This window comes from Carassius auratus, chromosome 50 (genome assembly GCF_003368295.1).
Source record: "Carassius auratus strain Wakin chromosome 50, ASM336829v1, whole genome shotgun sequence".
In the NCBI taxonomy this organism is placed as follows: Eukaryota; Metazoa; Chordata; class Actinopteri; order Cypriniformes; family Cyprinidae; genus Carassius; species Carassius auratus.
The window spans coordinates 285,585-311,140 of NC_039292.1; the positions used below are offsets into that span (position 1 = coordinate 285,585).

General features: G+C 36.6%; 1 protein-coding gene across 1 annotated transcript; it reads left to right on the top strand.

The window, feature by feature from the left end:
- Window positions 1-6,034: 6,034 nt before the first annotated feature.
- LOC113066529 (protein phosphatase 1 regulatory subunit 12A-like) lies at window positions 6,035-25,275 on the top strand. Its single transcript, XM_026238409.1, has 24 exons — window positions 6,035-6,310; window positions 13,472-13,602; window positions 13,858-13,976; window positions 15,500-15,656; window positions 15,932-16,076; window positions 16,952-17,026; window positions 17,244-17,326; window positions 17,507-17,700; window positions 17,788-17,891; window positions 18,677-18,874; window positions 19,055-19,143; window positions 19,227-19,412; window positions 19,486-19,578; window positions 19,763-19,853; window positions 20,912-21,028; window positions 21,700-21,793; window positions 21,896-21,966; window positions 22,045-22,098; window positions 22,618-22,640; window positions 22,731-22,794; window positions 22,881-22,985; window positions 23,175-23,225; window positions 23,340-23,390; window positions 24,376-25,275. The coding sequence occupies exons 1-24, from the start codon at window positions 6,035-6,037 to the stop codon at window positions 24,460-24,462; spliced, it is 2,658 nt and encodes an 885-aa protein (XP_026094194.1). The 3' UTR covers window positions 24,463-25,275.
- The last annotated feature ends 281 nt before the right edge of the window (window positions 25,276-25,556 follow it).

The following is a 25,556-nucleotide window of genomic DNA, read 5'->3' on the forward strand; positions in this document are numbered from 1 at the left end:
ATAAAACAATGATTTTAAATACTATTTTACTTTATAAAATGTCCTTGAATTGGTATTCCCATTCTACACAATATATACATTGCATCTAACTGTGTTCTTAGGGGGAAATCGTAATGAAAAAGAAGTATACAAAATGTACAAAAATGATGCCCCGTTTCATAACAAAACTAATATTCCAAAATGAAACCCCATAACATTTTTCTTCTATGTTTATTTACAACAAACTGTTTGAAAATTAGATTAAATTCTGTCAATAAAGACCAAGGAGAAGGTGTGTTCATGATCAAACCTCTAATATCTCTAATATAATATCTCTTAAAAGTCCTGAAAGTACTCTGTACAGGACATCCAGACTTAAAAATGTGCCATGTCTCAGTAATATAATATAATATGATGTAATATTATATAATATGATATAATAGACTCACTTATGGTATAATAGTCTGATTGTGGATGAGAGAATCATATGAAGTATAGTTTTATGAGTATCTTTCTCTGCTGTTGCAGTGTTTTTATGCATGTCTCAACATGTTCTGCTCCTCCACCTGCTCAAGTGTGTGATTGGTTTATCCCACGAGAAATAAGGGGAGAATCCAGGATACATTTCCCTCTCATGAGGTGAAGCGAAGGATGAGATGAACATCTATTTTGATGGGAAAGTTGTGCCTGACAAAATATATATAAATGTATTAAAAAGACATGGTGAAAAATAAGTGAAAGGTGAGGTATAATATGAATTACTAAAGTTTTACAAATTTGCTTTATGCCAGCTAGATCATACATCCCTTTCATTGGTCTTTAGAGCAAATGCCCGATCACTGATTTCTTATTCCTCGTGGGATAAATCAATTAGATTATTGTAATGCTTTATTGGGTGGTTGTTCTGCACGCTTAGTAAACAAACTACAGCTAGTCCAAAATGCAGCAGCAAGAGTTCTTACTAGAACCAGGAAGTATGACCATATTAGCCCAGTCCTGTCAACGCTGCACTGGCTCCCTATCAAACATCGTACAGATTTTAAAATATTGCTTATTACTTATAAACAGTGGTGGACAGTAACGGAGTAGCTTTACTTCGTTACTGTACTTAAGTACATTTTTCAAGTATCTGAACTTTATTGGAGTAGTTTTATTTTGAGTAACTTTTACTTTTACTTCACTACATTCCAAAGCATAAGATCGTACTTTTAACTTCACTACATTTCATAAAACATATCGTTACTCCCTATAATATATCACGTGCTCCGACACGCAGAAGCGGTGTCTGATTCATCATGAATGAACTGAGTCTTTTCAAAATAAACTTTACTCAGATCGCGAATCGCACCAAACGATTCGTTTACGAATTAGAATGATCCGATTGCAGCTGTTCTGGAGTCGACCACTCACTGATTCAAATGAACCGTTTAGTGCGAGTCTCCAGAAGTAAGAACAGGCAGATCTTGTGAGCGTGCGTGCGTCTGATGTTGCTAAAAGTAAGTTATTAATGTCGAAATTTAGGATTAATTATTGTAACTGAAAATCATATTTAGGTCAAAATTGTCAGTTGTTTGGGAACTAAATCCGCTGTAAAGAGAGAACTATTTAAGCCCACTGAAATGCTCCAGTGCAAAGCAGACACATCTATCAGCGTCTCCGTGTATTAGGTTAGAAAATAAAATAAAATAACCTTAGACTAACACAGATTAAATAAAATAACTTATGTTTGTCCAAATTCCCCGCAACCGTAATATTAACAGTTTGGAAATGGAGTTATTTCTTACATTCTTTGGTCGAAGTTTTCAGATCGGCAATTCGGAGCCTGTTCGCGACTCCGCTGATTCAGATCGGCACTTCGGAGCCTGTTCGCGACTCGGTTGATTCAGATCGGCACTTCGGAGCCTGTTCGCGGCTCGGTTGATTCAGATCGGCACTTCGGAGCCTGTTCGCGACTCCGCTGATTCAGATCGGCACTTCGGAGCCTGTTCGCGACTCGGTTGATTCAGATCGGCACTTCGGAGCCTGTTCGCGGCTCGGTTGATTCAGATCGGCACTTCGGAGCCTGTTCGCGACTCCATTGATTCAGATCGGGACTTCGGAGCCTGTTCGCGACTCGGTTGATTCAGATCGGGACTTCGGAGCCTGTTCGCGACTCGGTTGATTCAGATCGGCACTTCGGAGCCTGTTCGCGACTCGGTTGATTCAGATCGGCACTTCGGAGCCTGTTCGCGACTCGGTTGATTCAGATCGGGACTTCGGAGCCTGTTCGCGACTCGGTTGATTCAGATCGGCACTTCGGAGCCTGTTCGCGACTCGGTTGATTCAGGTCGGCACTTCGGAGCCTGTTCGCGACTCGGTTGATTCAGATCGGGACTTCGGAGCCTGTTCGCGACTCGGTTGATTCAGGTCGGCACTTCGGAGCCTGTTCGCGACTCGGTTGATTCAGATCGGGACTTCGGAGACTGTTCGCGACTCGGTTGATTCAGATCGGGATATCGGAGCGTGTTTGAGATTTTTTTTAATTCAGATCTGGACATCGAAGCAAGTTTGTCAAACGATTAATTGGTGTTAAATGAATATTTGGACTTGAGGCTTTTTTTACCTGTCGATTCAGCATGTACATGGACCCACACACAAAGGTGGACACACTCTAGACTTAATCATCAGTAAAGCTCTAACTTTTTCATCCATTGTTATTAAGGACGTTATTCATAACCGCACTGAAAATAAGTAAATATTGTTAGCTGATGCTAACTGTCTAGCTAACAAGCTTGCTGGTGCTAACTTGAGGTAATTTTTATAAATAATGTCCAAATATTTTTATTCAACCACCTATATGTAGGTGGCGTAGTCCATATCAACGTAGTCCATATCAACAACAAAAATATATCTTCACTCCATATAGTGGTTATTTTGGAAAAAATCCCAGGTATTTTGAGCAGTAGGATTATAAAAAAAAGTGCTAATATAAAATTAAATTAGCCTATATAAAATTGCAAACATCTATCTTTAAGTACTTTTTTACTTAAGTACATAAAAAATTTAGTACTTTTGTACTTTCACTTGAGTAAAATTGAAAAAGGAGTACTTTTACTTTTACTGGAGTAATATTTTATTATCCTGAATGGTTTAGCACCTCAGTATTTGAATGAGCTCCTTTTACATTATACTCCTCTACGTCTGCTACGTTCTCAAAACTCAGGCAATTTGATAATACCTAGAATATCAAAATCAACTGCGGGCGGCAGATCCTTTTCCTATTTGGAATAACCTTCCTAACATTGTTCGGGGGGCAGACACACTCTTGCAGTTTAAATCTAGATTAAAGACCCATCTCTTTAACCTGGCTTACACATACACTAATATGCTTCTAATATACAAATCCGTTAAAGGATTTTTAGGCTGCATTAAATAGGTAAACTGGAAACGGGAACACTTCCCATAACACCCTTGCTACATCATTAGAAGAATGGCATCTATGCTAATATTAGTCTGTTTCTCTCTTGTTCTGAGGTCACCGTAGCAACCAGATCCAGTCTGTATCCAGATCAGAGGGTCACTGCAGTCACCCGGATCCAGTACGTATCCAGACCAGATGGTGGATCACCACCTGGACCTCTACATCCCTGAAAGACAGCGGAGACCAGGACAACTAGAGCCCAGATACAGATCCCCTGTAAAGACCTTGTCTCAGAGGAGCACCAGGACAAGACCACAGGAATCAGATGATTCTTCTGCACAATCTGACTTTGCTGCAGCCTGGAACTGAACTACTGGTTTCGTCTGGTCAGAGGAGAACTGAACCCCAACTGAGCCTGGTTTCTCCCAAGGTTTTTTTCTCCATTCTGTCACCGATGGAGTTTCAGTTCCTTGCCGCTGTCGCCTCTGGCTTGCTTAGTTGGGGTCACTTCATCTACAGCGATATCATTGACTTGATTGCAAATAAATGCACAGACACTATTTAACTGAACAGAGATGACATAACTCAATTCAATGATGAACTGCCTTTAACTATCATTTTACATTATTGACACACTGTTTTCCTAATGAATGTTGTTCAGTTACTTTGACGCAATTTATTTTGTTTAAAGCGCTATATAAATAAAGGTGACTTGACTTGACTTGACTACCATTGTAAGTGTGTTACTATATTTACTGAAGAACGGGACAAAAATATCTGAGCTTAATCTGTATTAAAGCAGGAAGGGTACTTTAAGACGGACCAGAAAGGAACTGAATGTCTCTCAGAATGTGTCTCTTGGATGTGTTCTGGTTCATTATGTTTTGAAGGCACCTCAGAAGAGTTTTGAACCTGAAACAGTAAAGTGATCCGGATTGTGGCGGTTTCTGAGGGTTTGTGCATGTAGACTGATTCAAAGCAAACCATGAGACCATATGCTCTGGCAATGCAACATCATGCTGCTGCCGTACTGTACTTGCACTGTCATGTTTTTATGTGTAAAACCTAATTCTTGATACTTTTTTTACTGGTACTGTAAATGCACCTCCTTGTTTTTTTGTTTTTTTCCTTGTATGGAATGGTTGCCAGACACAGATTAAGGTTAGTGCTGGGCTAAACTAATCCGGTAATCTACTCTAAATGCTTCAAAATCTGGGATTTGTCCTTTAGTGTGAGTCAGACTGTAAAATACACCTAATCTGCTCAGTTACACTATTCTAATTTAAATCTTTAACAGACCTAATAAAGTTTTAGACGTTTCAACTGTAGCCTATTTATGGTTTATTAAATATGTATTCTCTTAAAATAATTCGTTATTTATTTATTTTCAGTATGTCAGCAGCACAGAATAACTGTGTTATAAAGTTTTTTTTTACATGCTAGGTATTATTGAAGCTTAAAATGTTCTCCTTTGCTCCTCCTTTTTTGGCCTTTATTTTTTTAAGTCTTATATTTTCCATTGCTGATCCAAACTGTTAGTGTCTGGGGAAGCTTTGCAAACATCTCCTGACTTTTAAAGCGCTGTTGCTGTTTTTATAGGAAACGATCCGCTATTCATTACGCTACACCTCCGACAGACAGACAAATTAAAGTGTGTCGGACCTATTTCGTCATCACGACCCTGCGTTTCTATTGGCTGATGGGGTTGCGCCCGACTCCGCCCCTCAGCTGTTCTTCCTTCCGCGGCCGGCAGAGTGCGCGATTCGTTTCTCCTGTTGCGCCGCTCCTCATCTCTCTCCGGTATGATTCCTTTTAGTGAATCGATTCATTTAAGTGAAAACTCCAGTTCTCCAGTTGCGCTATTATTGCCATATATTGTTGTTGTTGTTGTTGTAAAATCGTTGATTACCAAAGCTGGATTACGTAATCAGTTTCCAAAAATAATTAACTGGATTTACAAAAATCATTTCAGTTTTAAGTGTGTAGGCCTACTCAATATTTCAAAACTGCATTTACTACTGATGAACAAAACTCATTTTGTATTTGAATTATCGCTCAGTGTATTACTATGTCCTTGGAAGGCTTCTGTCTTTTAAATGCACGTTATTTCTTATTTACATGTAATGCAGATATTCCCAAAAATTTTTATCTTTCTGGAGCTCTTTTACCTAATATGCTAATATGTACCCCTGAAATTTTACAATAAATATTCCAGTAATTAAGTATCACATCACGGTTATGGCATGCATTTGTTTACATATTTTGTTTATTTTGTTTTGTTTGTTAAATATTTGTTTTTTTTTTTAACAAGTGTATTATTTTTATTGATGTTATTTTAAAACGATTCACTTTTACTTACTTGTAGCCTAATTACGTCATCAACACGATTATTTAAATCTCTAGTGCATCGGGATTTATTGTAGTAATGCTGGTTTGAACTGGGGCGGGGGGGGGGGGGGGGGGTTGGTGCGGAAAACACAACAACAGAAAAAAATAGATAATATAGAGAAGTCTGTTTATGTTTTGTGAACCTCCTCAGCGACTCCTCAGGAATCAGTCCGAGTGAATTGTTTAAAAGAGTCGGTTCAAAATACGTGAATCGGACATCACTTGTCTGATGAACTGAAACTTCCCTGGAGAGACCGAGGGAGGAAGATGGCGGGCACTGACCGTTCCCGGTCCGAAGCGGCGAAGCAGCGGCGTCAGGATCAGCTGCAGCGGTGGCGGAGCTCGGAGACCGAGCGGACCGGAGCGGAGGCGAGGAGCCAGGGCCCCGCTCCTGGGAACCGACGGGCCAGAGTGCGCTTCGCCCAGGGAGCGGTGTTCATGGCCGCCTGCTCCGCCGGAGACCGGGAGGAGGTCGCGGAGCTCCTGAGACAGGGAGCGGATATCAACCACGCCAATATCGACGGTCTAACGGCGCTGCATCAGGTAACCGGAGCACGTCTGATTGTTCACACCGAAGTTTGACTCGGTTTGGAAACTTTTGCGAAAGTTCACTAACTTTTCTGGGCGCCGTTCTCAGGATGTCTGAGATGATAAAAATAGCGTGTCTGCCAAAATCTGTTTCGGTGTTCGTGTTTCATTTTTGAAAAACAAATACAACGCAAAAAATATGACGTTTAAATAATCAATAATGTAAGCATGAAGTGAAAAAGTAGTCAAATACTAAAATACATAGGCGTGTGTACACAATTTAATTAATCTTGTTTTAAACATATATGAGTCAAATAATACTCAGACCCAAACAAAATATGGATTTTCATAAAGAAGTTATAATATGTGATATTATTACAAATGTAAACTTGATTGGGGTCTAAAGGGGTCCTTTCTGTTTTGTTGTCACATTTGGTGGAGGACCTTTTTTCAAATTTTAATATTATTTTAATATTTTAATATTAATTTTTGAAACAAAAGTGGTGCTTTTTTAAAGAGAAAAAAATATGTATATGTAAATATTTTTGTAAATTAAATGGAAAAAGTTTTTTTTTCTTCAAATACTCTTTTTTTTCCCCGTCTTCTCACAATTCTGAGAAGAAAAGTTAAAATTGTGAGATGAAAAATTCACCATTAACAATTAATTAATTAATTATTATTATTATTTTCATTTAAATTCTTTGGTGAAAACAAAAAAAATTGAATTCTAAGAAAAATGTCAGAATTGTGAAAAAAAGTTAGTATTTATATCTCGAATTCTGATCTTTTTTACACAAAAAAACTAACAAAAATAAAAATTCACTCAAATTCACTATTTACAAAAGGTGTATTCAAGCCTCTTTTTGTATAATTCTTAATGTAGTTGTGATCCTAATAAAAATGAGCATTATTAATCCAGATACAATGTATAAAACATCCTAAAAAGTATTGTTGGGTTATACTAATTCATCATAACAGACTTATTAAAGTAACTTTAAAACCTTGACTCGCAAACTGTAGAAATGCATTGGCTGTTTTTTGGGTCTGAATGCCCAAAGTGGCATGTACTATTAATGTACTATTATAATATCAGAAAGTGTATTTCCAGGATATGTTTAGTGTTAGCAGTGTTGTTTTGCGCTAAGGCCAGTTGGTTCTGGACTGGAATAGTTGTATATTTTCAGCTCTTGTTGTCTTAGCCTCTTGTTTTTCATCAGAAACCAGCTAATCCTGATCTAGAGCTTTAAATGAGTAAAAAGCCTGTTTTTAGTTGAAAAGTGATCGTATGTTTGAGGTTATGTCTGTCTTGAATCTATTATAACAAGCTTCTGTTGAAGAGAGCCACTGACAAAACTGCAGAAGGTTTTGCTCAAATCCACTCTAGCCTTGAAATAATATGAAGTGCATGCTTCTTTGATTCAGGCCGGTGGTCATGTGGCGAGAGCAGCTATTGGCTGCTGCTCTGCTGATGTCATCAATGCGTTGAGGAAGCTCAGATTTGATGTCTTTGGGAAGTTCTGTGGAACAGCAGCTTTGAGTCTCACGTGAGCTCTTCTAAATGCATGCAGTCACCTGTGTTTGAATGCATTCTCTATCTAGTGCAGAAGCAGGAACAAGTCGTCTTTCTATGGAAGCCTGTTTCCGCCACAGGAGAAAAAAAAGTATTAAAATTCTGACTTTATCAGAATTGTGAGTTGGGGAAAAAAAAGGTCCAAATTGTGAGATATAAAGTTTGCAGTTGCCTTTTTAATTTAATTAATTAATTTATCCTGTGGCAGAAACAAGGTTTCATATATATCACCCCAAAATAGAAAGAAATAATCAAATATTTTAATTAATTAAATAAATACACACACACACACACACGTTAAATAATATATGTTTTGCATTATTTTTATGACAGTCATTTTATTTCCACAGTGCATGTATGTAATTAAGTAGTCATACATCATTATAGTCTGCATTGTACTGAATTTAATCTAATATTTAATTTATTAAAACTGTGGAAATGAATTACAATTATTTTAACAATGAGTTGTCCATATTTAATTTTAAAATTTGTATATTAATTAGTAACAGTATTAGTAATAGGTTTTATTACTTCAACTAGAAGAGATATTGAAAGGTATAGGTTCTAGATTTTTAGATGCAGAGTTTACAGACATACACTTGTGGCATTCTGAGTGTGTTTCTGTCAGCGTTCTGTCAGTTTGTGTTGACGTGAGATGGATATGCAAAATTTTATGAGAGCATAAAATAAATTGAAACCACAGTTTCTTTATTACTCCCGCTGTTACTCTGACTGAATAGCCTGGGAACACACTGCCTGCTGTTATGTGTGTGTGTGTGTGTGTGTGTGTGTGTGTGTGTCTGGCTCTGGACAGAATCAGTGTCACATCCTATCACCCTGTTTTGGCCTCACACACACACACACACACGTCACTCTCCTCCATCTCAGATAGAGTTCCAGCGATGGTTTACTTTCTAATGGTCCTAAAGTAAACAGCGTTCAGTACACAGATGGAGGATTGTGAGCTGATCTTCTGTTAAAGCTTCCTCAGAAGAAACACAGCTCAAGTCAGTCCTTGGCTTTTATATTGTGCATCTATTTCAGCAATGCAAATTATTAATTTTAGCAAAATTTGTAATTTATGGAAAGTAGTTTTTTTTGTGCCAGTTTGTGCTTTGTTTAATGAAAACATATAATATATACTATACACTTCATAGCATATTGAATTATTATATTAATAAATATTAAATGTAATGAATTTTGGAATGTCTGGACACTGTTTGTCCTGGCTCATGTTCAAAAATAAAATACAATAAAGGGTTAAATTTATCCTGTAATCGTCCACTATTCCTTTAAATTTAGGTGATGGATATAGTCAAATTAAATTAAATATAGTCAAATATCAGTAGAACATTAAAATACTAAAAATATCACTAACACTAACATTGATTCATCGCGAGTTTAAGCACTATGTATATATATATATAAAAACTATCTTTATAATCACCAAAGCTGTATACACTATGAAATTAATCTCTGACTTTCTACATACATCTGCGCTTTGTTGTTTATGATGAGGGAATTCGCAAGAGTCTCGAATTCAGTCAGCGAACGCGCAAGCGCTCAACAGAACTTATGAGTTTCAGTGATGACTCATCTGAAGGCTTCTGATTGGCCATTGCATTCCTAAGCTCAACAGAATTGTGTGTGATTGGTTAAAATGCGCAACACTGTAAAAACGCCTAAAATGAAATATGGTGCAACATGAGCAGATCTTAATTTAATCCCGCAATCGACACTGTCTATTCATATTCACTTTGTTAGCAACAGACGTAATAGATTATATTTGTTTGTGCAGGAGCATTTTTGTCCAATTAAATGGCATTTTTTTTGTCCCCTTGGCCAGCCTTACACATGCTCCGTCTATGGTATGAGTTTATTTGAATGTATGTCTGAGAGTTTTTAGAAAAGCCTCTGTATAATGCATATTAAGATTCATAGGTTCATCGCTGCTTTGTTTACAGCGGTAACCCTGGAAATGATTTAAGCTCCACCTGCTGCGGCATCCATAAGGGCTTTGTTTACAGTGGTAACCCTGGAAACGCTTTAAGCTCCAACTGCTGCAACGTTCGTAAAGGCTTCGTTTACAGCGGTAACCAAGGAAACGCTTTAAGCTCCACCTGCTGTGGTGTCCATAAGTGCTTCCTTTACAGCGGTAACCCTGGAAACGCTTTAAGCTCCACCTGCTGCGGTGTTCATAAGGGCTTTGTTTACAGCAGTAACCAAGGAAATGCTTTAAGCTCCACCTACTGCGGCGTTCATAAGTGCTTCCTTTACAGCGGTAACCCTGGAAACGCTTTAAGCTCCACCTGCTGCAGCGTCCATATGTGCTTAGTTTACAGTGGTAACCAAGGAAACGCTTTAAGCTCCACCTGCTGCAGCGTCCATATGTGCTTAGTTTACAGCGGTAACCCTGGAAACGCTTTAAGCTCCACCTGCTGCGGTGTTCATAAGGGCTTTGTTTACAGCAGTAACCAAGGAAACGCTTTAAGCTCCACCTGCTGTGGTGTCCATAAGTGCTTCCTTTACAGCGGTAACCCTGGAAACGCTTTAAGCTCCACCTGCTGCGGTGTTCATAAGGGCTTTGTTTACAGCAGTAACCAAGGAAATGCTTTAAGCTCCACCTGCTGTGGTGTCCATAAGTGCTTCCTTTACAGCGGTAACCCTGGAAACGCTTTAAGCTCCACCTGCTGCAGCGTCCATATGTGCTTAGTTTACAGTGGTAACCAAGGAAACGCTTTAAGCTCCACCTGCTGCAGCGTCCATATGTGCTTAGTTTACAGCGGTAACCCTGGAAACGCTTTAAGCTCCACCTGCTGCGGTGTTCATAAGGGCTTCGTTTACAGCGGTAACCAAGGAAACGCTTTAAGCTCCACCTGCTGCAGCGTCCATATGTGCTTAGTTTACAGCGGTAACCAAGGAAACGCTTTAAGCTCCACCTGCTGCGGTGTTCATAAGGGCTTCGTTTACAGCGGTAACATTTTATTTATATTTTGTCTTAAATCTCATTTTTTTAATCAAAATGAATCGTGAATCGAATAAAATTGTGAGTTGTGAATCGTTACATCCCATATATATATATAATATTATAATATCATTATCGTGAGACTATGATAGGTTTTCTTAATATTTTGAATCAGTTTTTATAATTATATTTTCCATTTCATATACATTTTTATATGCCATTTTTATATGCCTAAATAACTTTTATTTATAGCAATTTTAGTACATCAGTGTAAACTAAACGATACAAAAACGTAGTTAAGTTTTTACAAATATTTTATTGCATCACAGTTAACATTTATTTTAAATAATGAAAATGGATTTAGTTTTAGCTAACTACATTCATATTCATATTTTTAGTATGTCTTTTATATTAATAATCGTTTCATGTGTGATGATACTTTGTCGCTTTACTCATCCTGATCTTGGTTCTGTTGTTCTGTTGTTGCTTAGTAACAGGAATTAAACATAGTCAATGTTCTAAGTTTTCCATGCCTTCCAACCAAAGGCTTTTGCTCTCTGTCGTTCTCCAGTGAGTGCATGGAAAACATTCTTAATGCAGTACAAGCGGCTGTTGTCATAGGCAAAGGGCAGTCGCTCTCTGACTCGCACACACACACACACACACACACACACACACTCTCATTCAGATGTTTGACAAGCTCCTCGATTTAAAGTAGATAAACAATGTACAAGCTGCTCTACAGCATGCTAACAAACAGTGTTTTAGTTACATAGATATCATAAATATGAAATATGACAGCTATATAAATAAAAATACAATTAAATGGGGGTCTTTTAAATAGCTTCAGGGTTGAAGGACAATTGTTGGCAGTAACTTTATAATCCGTTTTTGAATTAAGTCTCTTCTGCTCACTAAGCCTGCATTTATTTGAACTAAATGAGTTACCATTTAAAATAACTTTTTTTTGTTTTTATTTGAATGAATTTAAAAATGAAATGTATTTCCTGTGGTGCAAAACTGAATTTTCAGCATCGTTACTCCAGTTTTGCTGCTCACAAAACATTTCATACTAATATCAAAGTTGAAAATATTGTAAATTGCTGCTTAATATTTTTCGGGAAACCTTGATACTGTTGTTTTCCCCCCAAAAGAACCGCATTTATACATAAATACATAATTTATTTATTTTTTGTCAGGTTGAATGCATCAAACTTCAACAGAAAATCTGGCACTAAATGCAATGATCTAAACAACTTCATTTATTTTATTAAACTTTATGTAAGTAAATTTAGAATTAGCAGTAGATTTGTGATAATTGGGTTGCAATTATCAATAAAAAAATTTGGACTCTCTAAGTACAGACAAATCAACATCATATGTAACATTAAAGATTGAAAATAATTAACAGCAGTACTTTGTTATTGGAAAAGCTACAGTATTTTGAAAACATGAGCTACTGTTAAAAATGTAGTTGAGGTATTAATGCTGCTTTATTACAGCCTGCACATGTACAGTATATGTACAGTAATGCATCATCATATAAACACTTCGATGTCAGCTGTGTCTGACTGAAACTGTATGGACATTAAAACAGATTTCCCATAATGCAACATAACAGTGTTGTAAATGTCTTTTAAGATTGTCGATAGTTATTCACACCGAGTGCTCAGCTACGATGCATCATGTTATGTTCATTAATTTGCATATTATGTGTAATCTAAGGTCAAAGGTTATGGGAAGTGTCTTATTTTTGAAAAATACATGTACAAACTTGATTATCAATTATTTGACCTATGTAACGAGGTTTTTAGAGTTAACAAAAACTAAAACTATATATATAAAAAATGTGTTACTTAAAATAACGATAACTGAAATCAAATAACATTAAATCTTACACTTATGTTATTTTAGCTACTTGCCAAAAAACATTTCTCATAGTCAAAATTATACCTTGGCAAATAAATGAAGGGTTAAATTTGAAGTCCTAAAATTAAAAACTAAAACTAAACTAATAATTATTTAAAACCTCAAAAAACTCAAAGTGGCAAAATCGAATTAAAACTTTATACAAATAAAAATGATAAAAACAAGAAGAATTAAAAATATGATTAAAAACTATAAAAGTATCTCAATGATAATAAAATGCAACTGGAATGCACAACATATATTAGTGAAAATATCAGTATTAGCCAATATTAGCATTAAATATTGTTGTTGTTACTTTTATAACAATTTTATAATGTCTTACACATTATGTTTCTGAATAGTGTGTCCGAGCCACTGTTGTTTTAATATAATTCATATACGGTTATAATTTTTGTTTATATTACATTTTTTTTATTTTAATATTTTGTTTTAATTTTAATTTTAAAGTTTTAGTAATTAATTAGTAAATTAGTTAAATGATGTATATATTTATGTGTTAGTACTTCAACCTAAAATAAACTAAAATAAGATATTTTGAACAACTCACATTTGTATCATATTGATTATTTGCCATAACATTTTCTTGAACATTTTTAACTCAGCGTCAAACTTTAATAACTACTCAGCAGTTGTCATGACTATATTAAAGAGCTGTTCTTTGGTTTTCTGCATGTTTATGTTGATTAAACGCATGCTCTGGTTCTCTCGTCAGGCCTGTATTGATGAAAATGCAGAAATGGTTCAGTTTCTGGTGGAGAGCGGCAGTGATGTGAACAGAGGAGACAATGAAGGCTGGAGACCTCTGCACGCCGCCGCCTCCTGCGGATTCATCCAGATCGCTAAGTCAGTAATGCATTTCACCATCTAGTGAGCTGTCTACCTAGATGACATGATGCTGCCTTCTGAGATGCCTTGTACTCTGAATTCAGAGTTGTTTTTAGGGTGTTGATAAAATGAGCTAAATCGAATTAAAATGCATTGTTTTGTGTCTAATACAATTGGAATCAACTTTAAGTGAGTGGTTGAGTTGTAACTGTTTCAGCTGATTTACCGTTGCATCAATGTCATTTTTTATTTTTGTTCCTCCGCCCATTGCAGGTACTTGATTGAACACGGCGCTCATGTAGGAGCGGTGAACAGCGAGGGAGAACTTCCTCTGGACGTGGCCACAGAGGACGCCATGGGGAGGCTGCTGAAAGCAGAGATCAAAAAACAGGGTGAGAGATTCGAACCCTAGAAAAACAGAGCGAAAGAAGGAGTTTGAGTTTGTAGAAAGACTGGGATATCAGAGCCGGGTTGGCATTGTTAACTAAATCTAAAACTATTAAAAAGATAAAATAAAATACAAAATAAATATTAGACGAAAAACTTAAACCAAAAAAAAAAAAAAGATACCTTGGCAAATAACTGAAATATGTTACATTTGAATTTCTAAAATGAAAAAAAATTTTTTTCCCACTTTAGAAATTCTAATTGATCATATTTCAGTTATTTGCCAAGATTTGTATAATAAATATAAAGAAATAATATATAATGTATAAAAAAAAACATAAGCACATAACAAAATGTAAATATTAAAATAAATTCTAAATATTAATAAATACTTTAATACATTACTATAAAACACTGGTTTGCATGAATGATCAGTGCTAAATATTAGCCTATATCTTTCCAGAATGTTTTGTGCTTGAAGCTGCTTACAGATACATGTGATCACATCGCATTTTCTGTGTAAAAATGTATTTATCCTGGTGCATCAGACACAACAACAGTAAAGGACCGCCTGCTCACCTGTCAATCATTCATGCTTTACTTTACTGACTGTATAATTGTGTTTATAGTGAAATCATTTTCTGATCAAAAAACAAAAAAGTGCTTCAAATTGACCCTTTTTTTTTTGCTAAATATAATTTCTTAGTTCAATATCACAAATCGAAAGGAAAAATTTGACATTTCCTTGCGAGATTATCTGTCTTAAACACACCATCTGTCTGATCGTGTCCCATTAAAACCTTAGTCGACGCACAAACGCTCACAGAAGCTCGTTGTAGGTGTGTGTGTGTGTGTGTGTGTGTTTATGGGATGTTTGGTTTTAATAGGAACAGCATGTGAATTTCCCACATCAGAAACGTCATTAAAAACACTGGAGCTGCGCAAGGATTTTATAAACTTCCTCCTGCAGCTCGTTAACAGTGATCGGTTTTGTGAAATGTGAGTGTGTCTCTTTTTCGTGTCCACATGAAAGTGAACATTTATTGAAAATGTACTCATCTGCTGGCCATCCAAGATATAGGTGAGTTTGTTTCTCCATCAGATTTGGAGAAATGTATCATTGTGTCACTTGCTCACCAATGGATGTGAATGGGTGCCGTCAGAATGAGCGTCCAAACAGCTGATAAAAACATCACAGTAATCCACACGAGTCCGGTCCATCAGTGAACATCTTGAGATGTGAAAAGCTGCATGAATTTTATCAGCTGTTTGGACTCTCATTCTGACGGCACCCATTCACTGCAATGGTGAGCAAATGGATCTGTATCATGGACGGGTGAGTAATTTTCATTTCCGGGTGAACTATAACTGTAAGTCCTTAAGAACAAACTGATTTGGAACCAACGAAAACACACGGTTCCTCAAATTACTTTTAATATATTAATATGTTGTATATTAAATCTATAAACAATGGCCTGTGCTGCCTGAGAAAGCATTATATTTGCATTTTTTTGTAATGAATTGTCAGGTATTGATGTGGATCAGGCCAGGAGAGAGGAAGAGCGAGTGATGCTGCAGGATGCGATGGCCGTGTTGGCAGGAAGTGGCTCTCTGGTTCCTCATCCGAACACTCAGGCCACAGCGCTGCACGTCGCTGCTGCTAAAGGATACATCGAGGTGTTAAAGTGAGTGCGAGACACTTCATACTAAACACTAAATGACTCAAAACGATGATTAATTAATGCATATTTTGATATAACATGATATGGCCCTAGGGATTTGTTTTGGTCAGTCATGCAACAAGCCAATCAGAAAGACTTTGTTTGTGTTTGTTGTCGAAGTTATGAAACGTCTGAAATCAGACTTTTTTTTTGTTCAGTGATTCTGGATCACCATGCATCTGTCTTTTCCTAGCTCTCCTTTCAGTGCATTCAGATCTTTGTGTTTCTGTGTTCATCAGGGTGCTGTTGAAGTGTGGGATAGATGTGGACAGTCGAGACAGTGATGGATGGACGGCTTTTCACGCGGCGGCTCACTGGGGACAGGAAGAGGCCTGCGTTCTGCTGGCTGAACACATGTGTGACATGAATGCCGTCAATAACGTGGTACATGGGCTACTGTGATCATGATTTACTCTCCCTCAAGCCATCTTGGGAGTATATGACTTGCTTCTTTCAGACGAATACAATCGGAGTTATATTTAAAAATGTCCTGGCTCTTCCAAGCTTTATAATGGCAGTGAATGGGTGTTGAGATTTTGAAGCCCATAAAAGTGCATCCATCCATCATGAAAAGTGCTCGAGGTGGTTAATAAAGGCCTTCTGAAGCGAATCAATGTGTTTGTGTGGGAAAAATATCCATATTTAAAATTGTATAAACCATAATCTCTAGCTTCTGCTAACTGTCGAATGCGTATATATGAGAGAGTGGCGTTTTCTGCGGGTGACGTTGGTGTTGCATAAGCTCCAGTAAAAAAAAAATGACGAATGCGGAAGCAACCGGTCACAAATTAGAAGTAAATAAACAACGATCTGTAAAGAAAAATGTCAGAGGATTTTGATAGAAGCCAATAGGAGACTGGTTTTCCTTTTCTGTAAACAAAACTTAGTTTTCACGAGGTTTTAAATATGTATATTTTTACACAAATGCATCACTTGGTTTGAGAAGACATGCATTAACCCCTAAGATCAGTGTGGAGCACTTTTTATGATGCATGAATGCACTTTTTTGGGCTTCTAAATCTCAACACCCATTCACTGCCATTATAAAGCTCGGAAGAGCCAGGACATTTTTAAATATGACTCCAATTGTATTCGTCTGAAAGAAGAAAGTCATATACACCCAGGATGGCTTGAGGGTGAGTAAATCATAAGGTAATTTAAATTTTTTAGTGAACTATCTCTTTACAAAAAAAGTTAATAAATGGGAATAAGTATAATGCATCAGAATCAAGTGTTGATTGTGTATTTGTGTACCATAGGGCCAGACTCCACTCGACGTAGCCGATGAAAACATTGTTGATAACTTGGAAGAACTGCAGAAGAAGCAGAACGCTGTAAGTTTTGCATGTGTTTATATGTCCGCTATCTTATCACGTCTTGGGATTATGTTCAAAGAACGCGTCCACTCCAAGAAAATAAGCAGAAATCTTCACCACATGAATGTCCAAAAAACAGCAGCGTTTATGTGTTGTACGGTGATCAGGCACACCATGACAGAACATTAAGATTGAAATGATGATGAGCGGATGTTGATGTTTGTTTCTCCTAAAGATGCGTTTAGAGAAACAGAAGATCCAGACGCCTGTCATTGAGACCAGCCCACCTGTTTCCACGGCACTATCCCGCCCTCGCAGGTAACATCCAATCACGTGTCTGCATCCAAACACATCACTTCCTGTGTGACAAAAACCCAGAATGAATCAGTTATTTTTGACTCCGAGTGTTGAATCAAATACTGATTCATTATTGAATCTTGGCTTAGTGTGCATCACGTTCAGCTCTCACTGATTGGCTGGTTTTCATGTCACCTGCAGGACGTCCATCTCTCGTATGAGCAGCAGAGAGAAGATCACCCTTCACGAGCGAGAGAAACTTGCTCCGCCCACACTCCAGACTCCGCCCACAGAAGAAGATGAAGAGGAGTCGGCGCGCACAGCCGGCCAATCAAAACCCTCCAGCAGCTCCAGTTCAGAGGAAGACAGCGAATCAGAGAGTGACGCCGAGTCAGGTGACCCGAAACCCCGCCCATTTTTATTCTGGAACTCAAAAATCACATTAGCTAATGATTTTAGTCTATTTTTTTTTTTTTTTTCAGAAAAAGCAAAAACTCGAGAAATGATCAACAACTTGAACAACAAACGCAATGCAGCGTCCTCCGTGAGTTCTGTGAGCAGCACTGCCCTTAACCAGGTTAAACAGGTGACTGCTAATGCATTCAACTTCCTCAAAGCATTGCATTTTCTCAAAGAGGTTTAGTGTCCAAAACAATCTGACAAATTTATGTCTTTCCAATATGGGTATTATTGAAAATGATTTTCTGAATCCAGACACATTTTAAAATATTAGTGCTAATATATATTTATAATAGTCACAAATCAATTGCAGCCAATTCAGCTGCCCAAAATTGAGAAATTGTCAGTGATAAAACCCAATCATTACTGTATATAAATTAGAAAATTGTAATGATTTTTTTAATTTTGGAGTGAAAGAAATATATTGTGAAATTCTTATTTTAGTATTCTTGAGATATTATTATACTTGTTGGTTAATATTTTGAATTAGTATTTATTTTAATATTATTGTTTTTAAAATTAAATTAAAATTTTTCTTATTATATAGAAATATTTAAGTTTTTTTTAATTTAGTAATTAATCAATGAAGTTTTTATTAATGTTTATTTCCTTTTTAACTTTAGTTGTTTTAGAGCATCAAGTTAAATAAAATGAAAATAATAAATGTTGTTTTGGCAACTAGCTTTTTTTTACTTTATATTACATTTTATTTCAAATAATGAAAATGGTCTTTGTTTTTACTTTTAGATAAATATAATAATAAAATACAATAAAACGTATATTGCTAAAAAACTGAATCATCATAACCACCTAGTCCTTATACAAACTAATGTGTAAATATGTAATATCTAAAATATTTGAATGTATTTGTAACTATATAATATAATATAACAGTGTGTGGTCTGCTTGTAGGCTGAACCTGTCCGGACCCCGGTGACTGAGGCTCCTGGTTCCTGGAGAACGTCTTTGCGTAAAGCAGGCAGTTCTGTGACCCTGGGCTCTGCCGTGACCTCTGACCCAGCCAGCGAGGCCCTCAAGGACCCCGAGACGAAACTGGGAATGTCACGCTCTGCATCCAGTCCCAGACTGAGCTCTGAATCTGACAATAAGGTGACAGACACAGATACTGTATGATCTGTTCGGGGGAGTGGGATTCATTATGTCTTATGTTGTTATGTTATGATGTTGTGGTGTTATATGTTATATGTTATGCATTGTGTAATGTTTTGTGTTGTTGTGTTTTATTATGTTTGTGTTGTGTTGTCTCAGAATGATGTAATTTGTGTTCAGGAGCCCAGGTTGGCCCGTGTCCAGCCCACTCCGTCCAGACGCCTCTTCAGCATCTCTGACACCAGCACTAACCCTGAACTCTCCAGCAGGTGAGAGACACAGGAAACACAGAGACTATTTCCTGTTCCGAGTGTTCTCCACGCTCATCCTTCTCCTGTGTGTGTGTGTGTAGCTTGCTGAGCCGGAGCTCTTCATACACGCGCCGATTGAACAGCCAGTCCAGCGGTGAAGTGTCGGCTCCAAACCCCTCGTTACCTCGCAGCTCATCTTATGGAAGGAAACTTGACGACCCTTCGGTGACCTCTGTAACCACGGCGACCTCTGGACTGAGTCGCCTCAATAACCTGATCGCTCAGAGGTGCGTGTGTCTCCGATCGCGTGAATTGACCGCATCTTTTTTGCATTCGTACAATCTGGTGTCTCTCTCACAGACTGGCTCAAGAGGAGGCTGAAAAGAAGGAGCCTGTCCCGAATTCTGTAACCACGAGCACGTCAGGCGAGCCAGAGACCAAACAGAGACGCAAGTGAGTGTGTGATGACTTCCATGCGACAGAGTGCTAATAAACCAAGATCTGTTCTACCAGCTCTTTCTAACATGACCAAAGTCCAGCAGCTGTTGTCTAAGTGATCAACCATCGAGACCAGTCTGATCCAGCTGCAAGCTAGTTATAGCAGTGTTTTCCTTGCTTTGTGTGTGTGTGTGTGTAGGTCCTATCTGACTCCAGTGCGTGATGAAGAAGCAGAAGCTCAGAGAAAGGCCCGATCCAGACATGCGCGTCAGTCCAGACGCTCCACGCAGGTCCGTCTGGCCTCATGACCTCAGTCCAGTGTTGTTATTGTTAACTACATATAACTCTTTCCCTGCAATTGAGGAGTTAGCTCATCATTTAGAAGACAACACTTCAACGGCTTTTTGTGTTTTCACTGTTATACACTTGGGGGCGCTGTTACACGTCTTCTGAACGAGTACAAAACCTCCTAAACAAAAAACACACACGTGAACAGGAGGGAAAAACTAGTGATCTCTTATCTAAACAGATGGGTATGATAAATAATTTGATTATCAGTAACAGACAGCATATAAATGAAAAGTGCATAATGTTACTGAGCAAAATGTTGATTCAGGAAGTGATATGCATGCGATTTACTGGATTTATGCTTTGATAATGCTACTGAATATTATCCAGATGTAGTTTTTGATAAAAATATGATTCTCACCTTATACATTTTTATGAATCATACCTATATTCAAGTTTTAATTAAAAAAAAGAATGCTTTAAGCTAAAATAAAACTGATTTATAAGTATAGGCTTTGATCTTTATTTTGGTGTATTGCATATTTAAATATTAATAATGTAAAATACACTGGAGGCCATCAAATTTTTGTGAAAATCATCAACTTTTTAAAAAAATGCTGGCGGGGAAAGAGTTAAAATGAAAACTATTTTAAATTAAAAATATTGGTTTGGCAATTTACTGAAATAGAAAAAAAAACATATAATTATGAAAACACATTTTTGTTGTATTTTATATGATTTATTATTCTAAATGTTTAAAAAAAAAAGATCTAATAGTATATAAATAATGAAATGACACATTGAAACACATTTTGATTGTAAAATTGAGCAGGATTGATCTGTTTGAAGTAAATCAGTCACTGATTTCAACTCGTGTCGATCTGAAATCAGTGATATCACAATAATATCACAATAATATCACAGCTATTGGTGCTAGGAAGAGCAAGGCTGTATGACCTTTAACCCTGAACTCTGACTTTAACTGGACACAAGCGTGTGTGTGTAGCGCAGTGTTGTGTTTGTGTTCAGCTGGAGTGTGACCGCTGTGTTTGCTCTTCAGGGAGTTACTCTCACAGACCTGCAGGAAGCAGAGAAGACGATGAAGACGGAAAACAAGGAGAGGGAGAAGAAAGAAGAGGAGGAGAAAGAAGGGAAGCAAAAGAAGGGAGAGGAAGGGGTGAGAAAGCTTGAGTTTAATCCAAATATCTGCATTTGTTCTGCACCAGTCAGAAATATTAAAGTTTTTTTTTTTGTACTTTATCAAACTGCTCAAGAGCTGAAATGATGCCTGAAAAATAGCAGAGGAAGAAAATGTTTGAGAAACCTGTTTGGAAACAATGACTAGCAGTGTTTGTGAAGTCAATAATCAGTATTTTAATCAAACGATGCTACAATGTGTGTACATATATGTGTGTGTGTGTGTGTGAAATTTATTAATTAATGTTTACTTCTGCACAATAAAAGAATATAATAAAAATTATAAATATGTATATTTACATGTGTGTAAATGTGTGTGTGTGTGTGTGTGTGTGTGTGTGTGTGTGTATATATATATATATATATATATATATATATATATATATATATATATATATATATATATATATATATATATATATATATATATATTAATAATCACTGTTATTACTGTTAATATAATGTTTACTTGTATTCAAAATAATTAATATATATTTATAATATTATATATTTATATCAACATTTATACATGCCAGAAATATAACTATATTTATTTATTTATTTATTTATTTATTATTATTATTAAAAGTTATTATTTACGTATATAAAGTAAATAATATATTTAAAATAGATTTATTTATTTTTGTGCAGGAGGTGAGCTGGCGGTCTCGTATTGCTAACCTGCAGAAGTCAGATTTGCTGGGACTCACACTTCCTCCTGGTGCTCCACGTCCCGACAGACAGGGTGACCTTTCACCTTCGACCCTTATCACTGGATTTCATAATACTACACTGATTGGTTTAGTCATGTGATTGTCCGTAACACTGTTTCTGTGTGGTGTGTCAGATGCAGACAGTGAGGAGCGAGCGATGGAGCGCAGGAGAGCCAGAGCGAGGAGGAGAGGGAAAACCGGAGAGGTGAGGAAGACCAGCACACGTGATTGAAGCAGGAGCTCAGAAATACTGCCTGGATTTAAACATTTACTCTGTTTTCAGAGCGATGACAATGACCCCAGTGGAGAGGAGAGTAGCAGTGGGCGGGACCCACAGGTCTGACCAATCAGCATGCACTTTTCAATTGATTGACAGTGATATGACTTTATGAGGGAACATATAAAGAAATGTATTTAATTCATATAATATTACTACATTTTAAATATTTTAATATTAATTTAAATATTATTTAATGCAATTATAATTTTTTATATATAATTTTATATATGCATATACATTTAAAATATTTATTTTAGTATTAATTTTAATATTATTTAATGCAATTATAAATTAAATAATTCAATTTTGTAAAAATATATGATATATAATTTTATATATGTATGTAATAATTATGTTTAATTTACACTAGTGTCCCTTATGTATCAACATATATTATCATATTTAAAATATTTAATGTTATTATACAATTTATTTTAAAGAGGTTTAAATGAATATTAAGTCATGTATTTAAATATTTGCATATAAGTTTAGTCTGATTAGTGTCATTTGTTAAGCTTTTGTATGTGTTTTATGGTTTCTGGCTGACATGTAAAATGTTTTGTTTTCTTCATGCAGACAGACAGACACACGAGCAGCAGGTACGAGTCTGACCTTTGACCTTTCACGTTGTTTGGTGATCTGAGCGTCCGTGTCCGTCTCATTCAGTCCGTGTCTTTGCTTCCTCTCAGGTCTGATTCGGTCTTGAATGATTGTATTCTCACGAGAGGATCAGAGTCCAGGGACTTTAAGAAGGTCAGCAGGGGTGTGTGGCTCGCCCGCGTGTGTCAGCAGGAGGTTTGTGTGTGTCTCATATCTGTGTGTGTGTGTGTGTGTTTCAGATGTTTGAGGAGATGTCCAGAGAGAACCGCCATCTGCAGTCACAGTTATCAGACACACAGAGAACCATTTCCCTGACCCGGGCGGATCTGGAAAAGGCCACACAGGTACACACACACACACACACACACGTTTGTTTTTGTGTAAAGTGTGTTCATCCCAATAGGCGTAATGGTTTTTATACTGTACAAACTGTATATTCTATGGCCCTACACCTAACCCTCACAGGAAACTTTGTGCATTTTTACTTTGTATACAGTGTAATTGACTCCTGTCCGTGTTTGTGTTTGTCACAGAGGCAGGAGAGATTCACGGACTGCACGGCTCTACTGGAAATGGAAAAGAAGGTGAGTTTATAGAACAGAAGTAACGCTGAAGTAATGAACAGTATGTGCATGTTTCCCCTCTGTAGATGTTTTGATTCTTCTGTCATTCCACATGCTTGTTTTCTCTCGTCTCAGGAGAAAAAGATGTTGGAGAGGCGTGCCTCTGAGTTAGAAGAGGAGTTGAAGGTGAGAGCATGTGATCATGGAAGGCTTGTTCCGATTGGCTCTTTCACTCGGTTCTGAATGCTGATTGGCTGAGAGGCGACTGAAATGTTGTGAATGTAAATATTAATACTTTATTCCTTGAGATGAATAAAACCAGTTTAACAAGGCATTTGCTTTACACACAGATTGATTACAAGCTGATCAAGTGACCAAAATGAAATAAAACGTAAAGAAAAACTAACACATTAATATTAATTGTATTAATATTAATAAACATTTTTTTATTAATAATTAATGATATACGCTTGACATAAATGACAGTACATGGGCAGTAGCCATTAAAAAATGTAAAACAAAAATACAAATAATATACAACAAAAATTTATATAATGTACTATAAAAATATCACAATTTAAAAATTTGTTTGAAAACATGAAAATGACAAAATAAACTAAAATATGATTTTAATGTAATTTATATATATTATCCTTAATATAATTCTATAATATTCATTTATAAATTAATATGTAATCAACATAAATGACAGTCCCTGGTCAAACTAAAATGTAAAATAATAATAATAATTTAAACAAAAAAACTAAAATGAATGTATATAAGCTAATTGTTTTTTATTAATATAATATTAATCATTATTATTATTAATACGTTTTAAGTAATAATACATCATTATTTATAATAATAGTTCATTATAATCAAATCATTGTTATTAATAATATTGATTTTATAAATTGATTTATTACAATTAATAATCAAACTAAAATGTAAAACAAAAATAACATTATAATATAATATAATATGGTTAAAAACTGTAATGACTGCCTTTTAGGTGTTCTCTTTATTCTCACATTATTTGTAAACCAGCAGCCTGAACATTATTCAAAACATCTCCTTTTGTGTCATATGGGTTTGTAATAATATGAGGTGAGTCAATGATGCCAGTATTCACAGTTCAGCTTTAGAGAGCTCAGGTGTGTCTGTTGTGCAGGTTTTAGGAGATCTGAGAGCCGACAACCAGAGGCTGAAGGACGAGAACGGCGCGCTCATCAGAGTCATCAGCAAACTCTCCAAATAGAGCGAGAGGAGGAGCAGACGACAGACAGAGAGAGAGAGAGAGAGAGAGAGAGAGAGAGAATCCGTAGCATCCTTCCTTCCCGAGAGCCAAAGGAGGGAAAAGAGGAGGAGAGGAGCAATGTCACTGTGTTATGATGACTCTAAGTTAGCCAAGATCTTTTATCTTCCAGTGTGTGTGTGTGTGTGTGTGTGTGTGTGTGCCGTGTTTGAACTTCATCTGTGTTCTCAGGGAGGATACGACGTAGTTCAGCTCTCTCTCTCTCTCTCTCTCTCTCACACACACACACACACACACACACACACACACACACACTGGCACTCGTACAGGGACGCACGCATGCTCCATGCACATTCCCATAAGCGTGAGCGCACACACACTCCACACATTCCACGAGTCTCAGGCAGCTGAAGTCTGCAGTATTTTTGCATCTTTGCACACACACACACACACACACATGATTGAGAGGCTGGTGGTCTGAATATGTCTCTCGAATCCATCGACTCCAGAATCCAGCGTCACAATCATTGGTTGACATCGATTGGTTTTAAACACGCCAGGCTGTCGTTTCACAGTCACGTCTTTTTATTAAAGCCACACTTCCAGCGATCCACGAGGAAACGTCTACTTGTGTGGTTTGTGCGTCTTCTCAGGCGAGGCCCACGGCTTCTGTTTATTCTGTAAATGTACAAATATCATGCATCTGAACTCATCACGCTATAAACTGTTACTTGATATCAGCTTATCTTTCTCCACGTGTTGGTTTTCTAATATATTGAATCAATGTTGGCACTTAATAAAATATGTGTGTTTGTAGCCTAGTGCCTGATTTTTATTTTTTACGTTTTCTCTGCTGTGGTTTATTAATGTGTAAGATGGCAGTTCGTGAATTATTTTGATATTGATCGACATAACTGACAGTCCCTGGTCAGTGGCCAATAAAACTAAAATGTAAAAGAAAAATATTAATTTAAATTGAAAAAATAAATAAAAAAGAAACATAATATATTTAAAAAAATCAGTATAATTCTAAAATGTAAAACTAATATATATATATATATATATATATATATATGTGTGTGTGTGTGTGTGTGTGT

Bases quoted from the DNA above. Each gene is read 5' to 3' on its own strand.
- LOC113066529 (XM_026238409.1), top strand. From the start codon at position 6,035: ATGGCGGGCACTGACCGTTCCCGGTCCGAAGCGGCGAAGCAGCGGCGT. The intron at 17,892-18,676 runs GTGACTGCTAAT...GTCTGCTTGTAG, and splicing joins CCCTTAACCAGGTTAAACAG to GCTGAACCTGTCCGGACCCC. The intron at 21,967-22,044 runs GTGAGGAAGACC...CTCTGTTTTCAG, and splicing joins GGAGAGGGAAAACCGGAGAG to AGCGATGACAATGACCCCAG.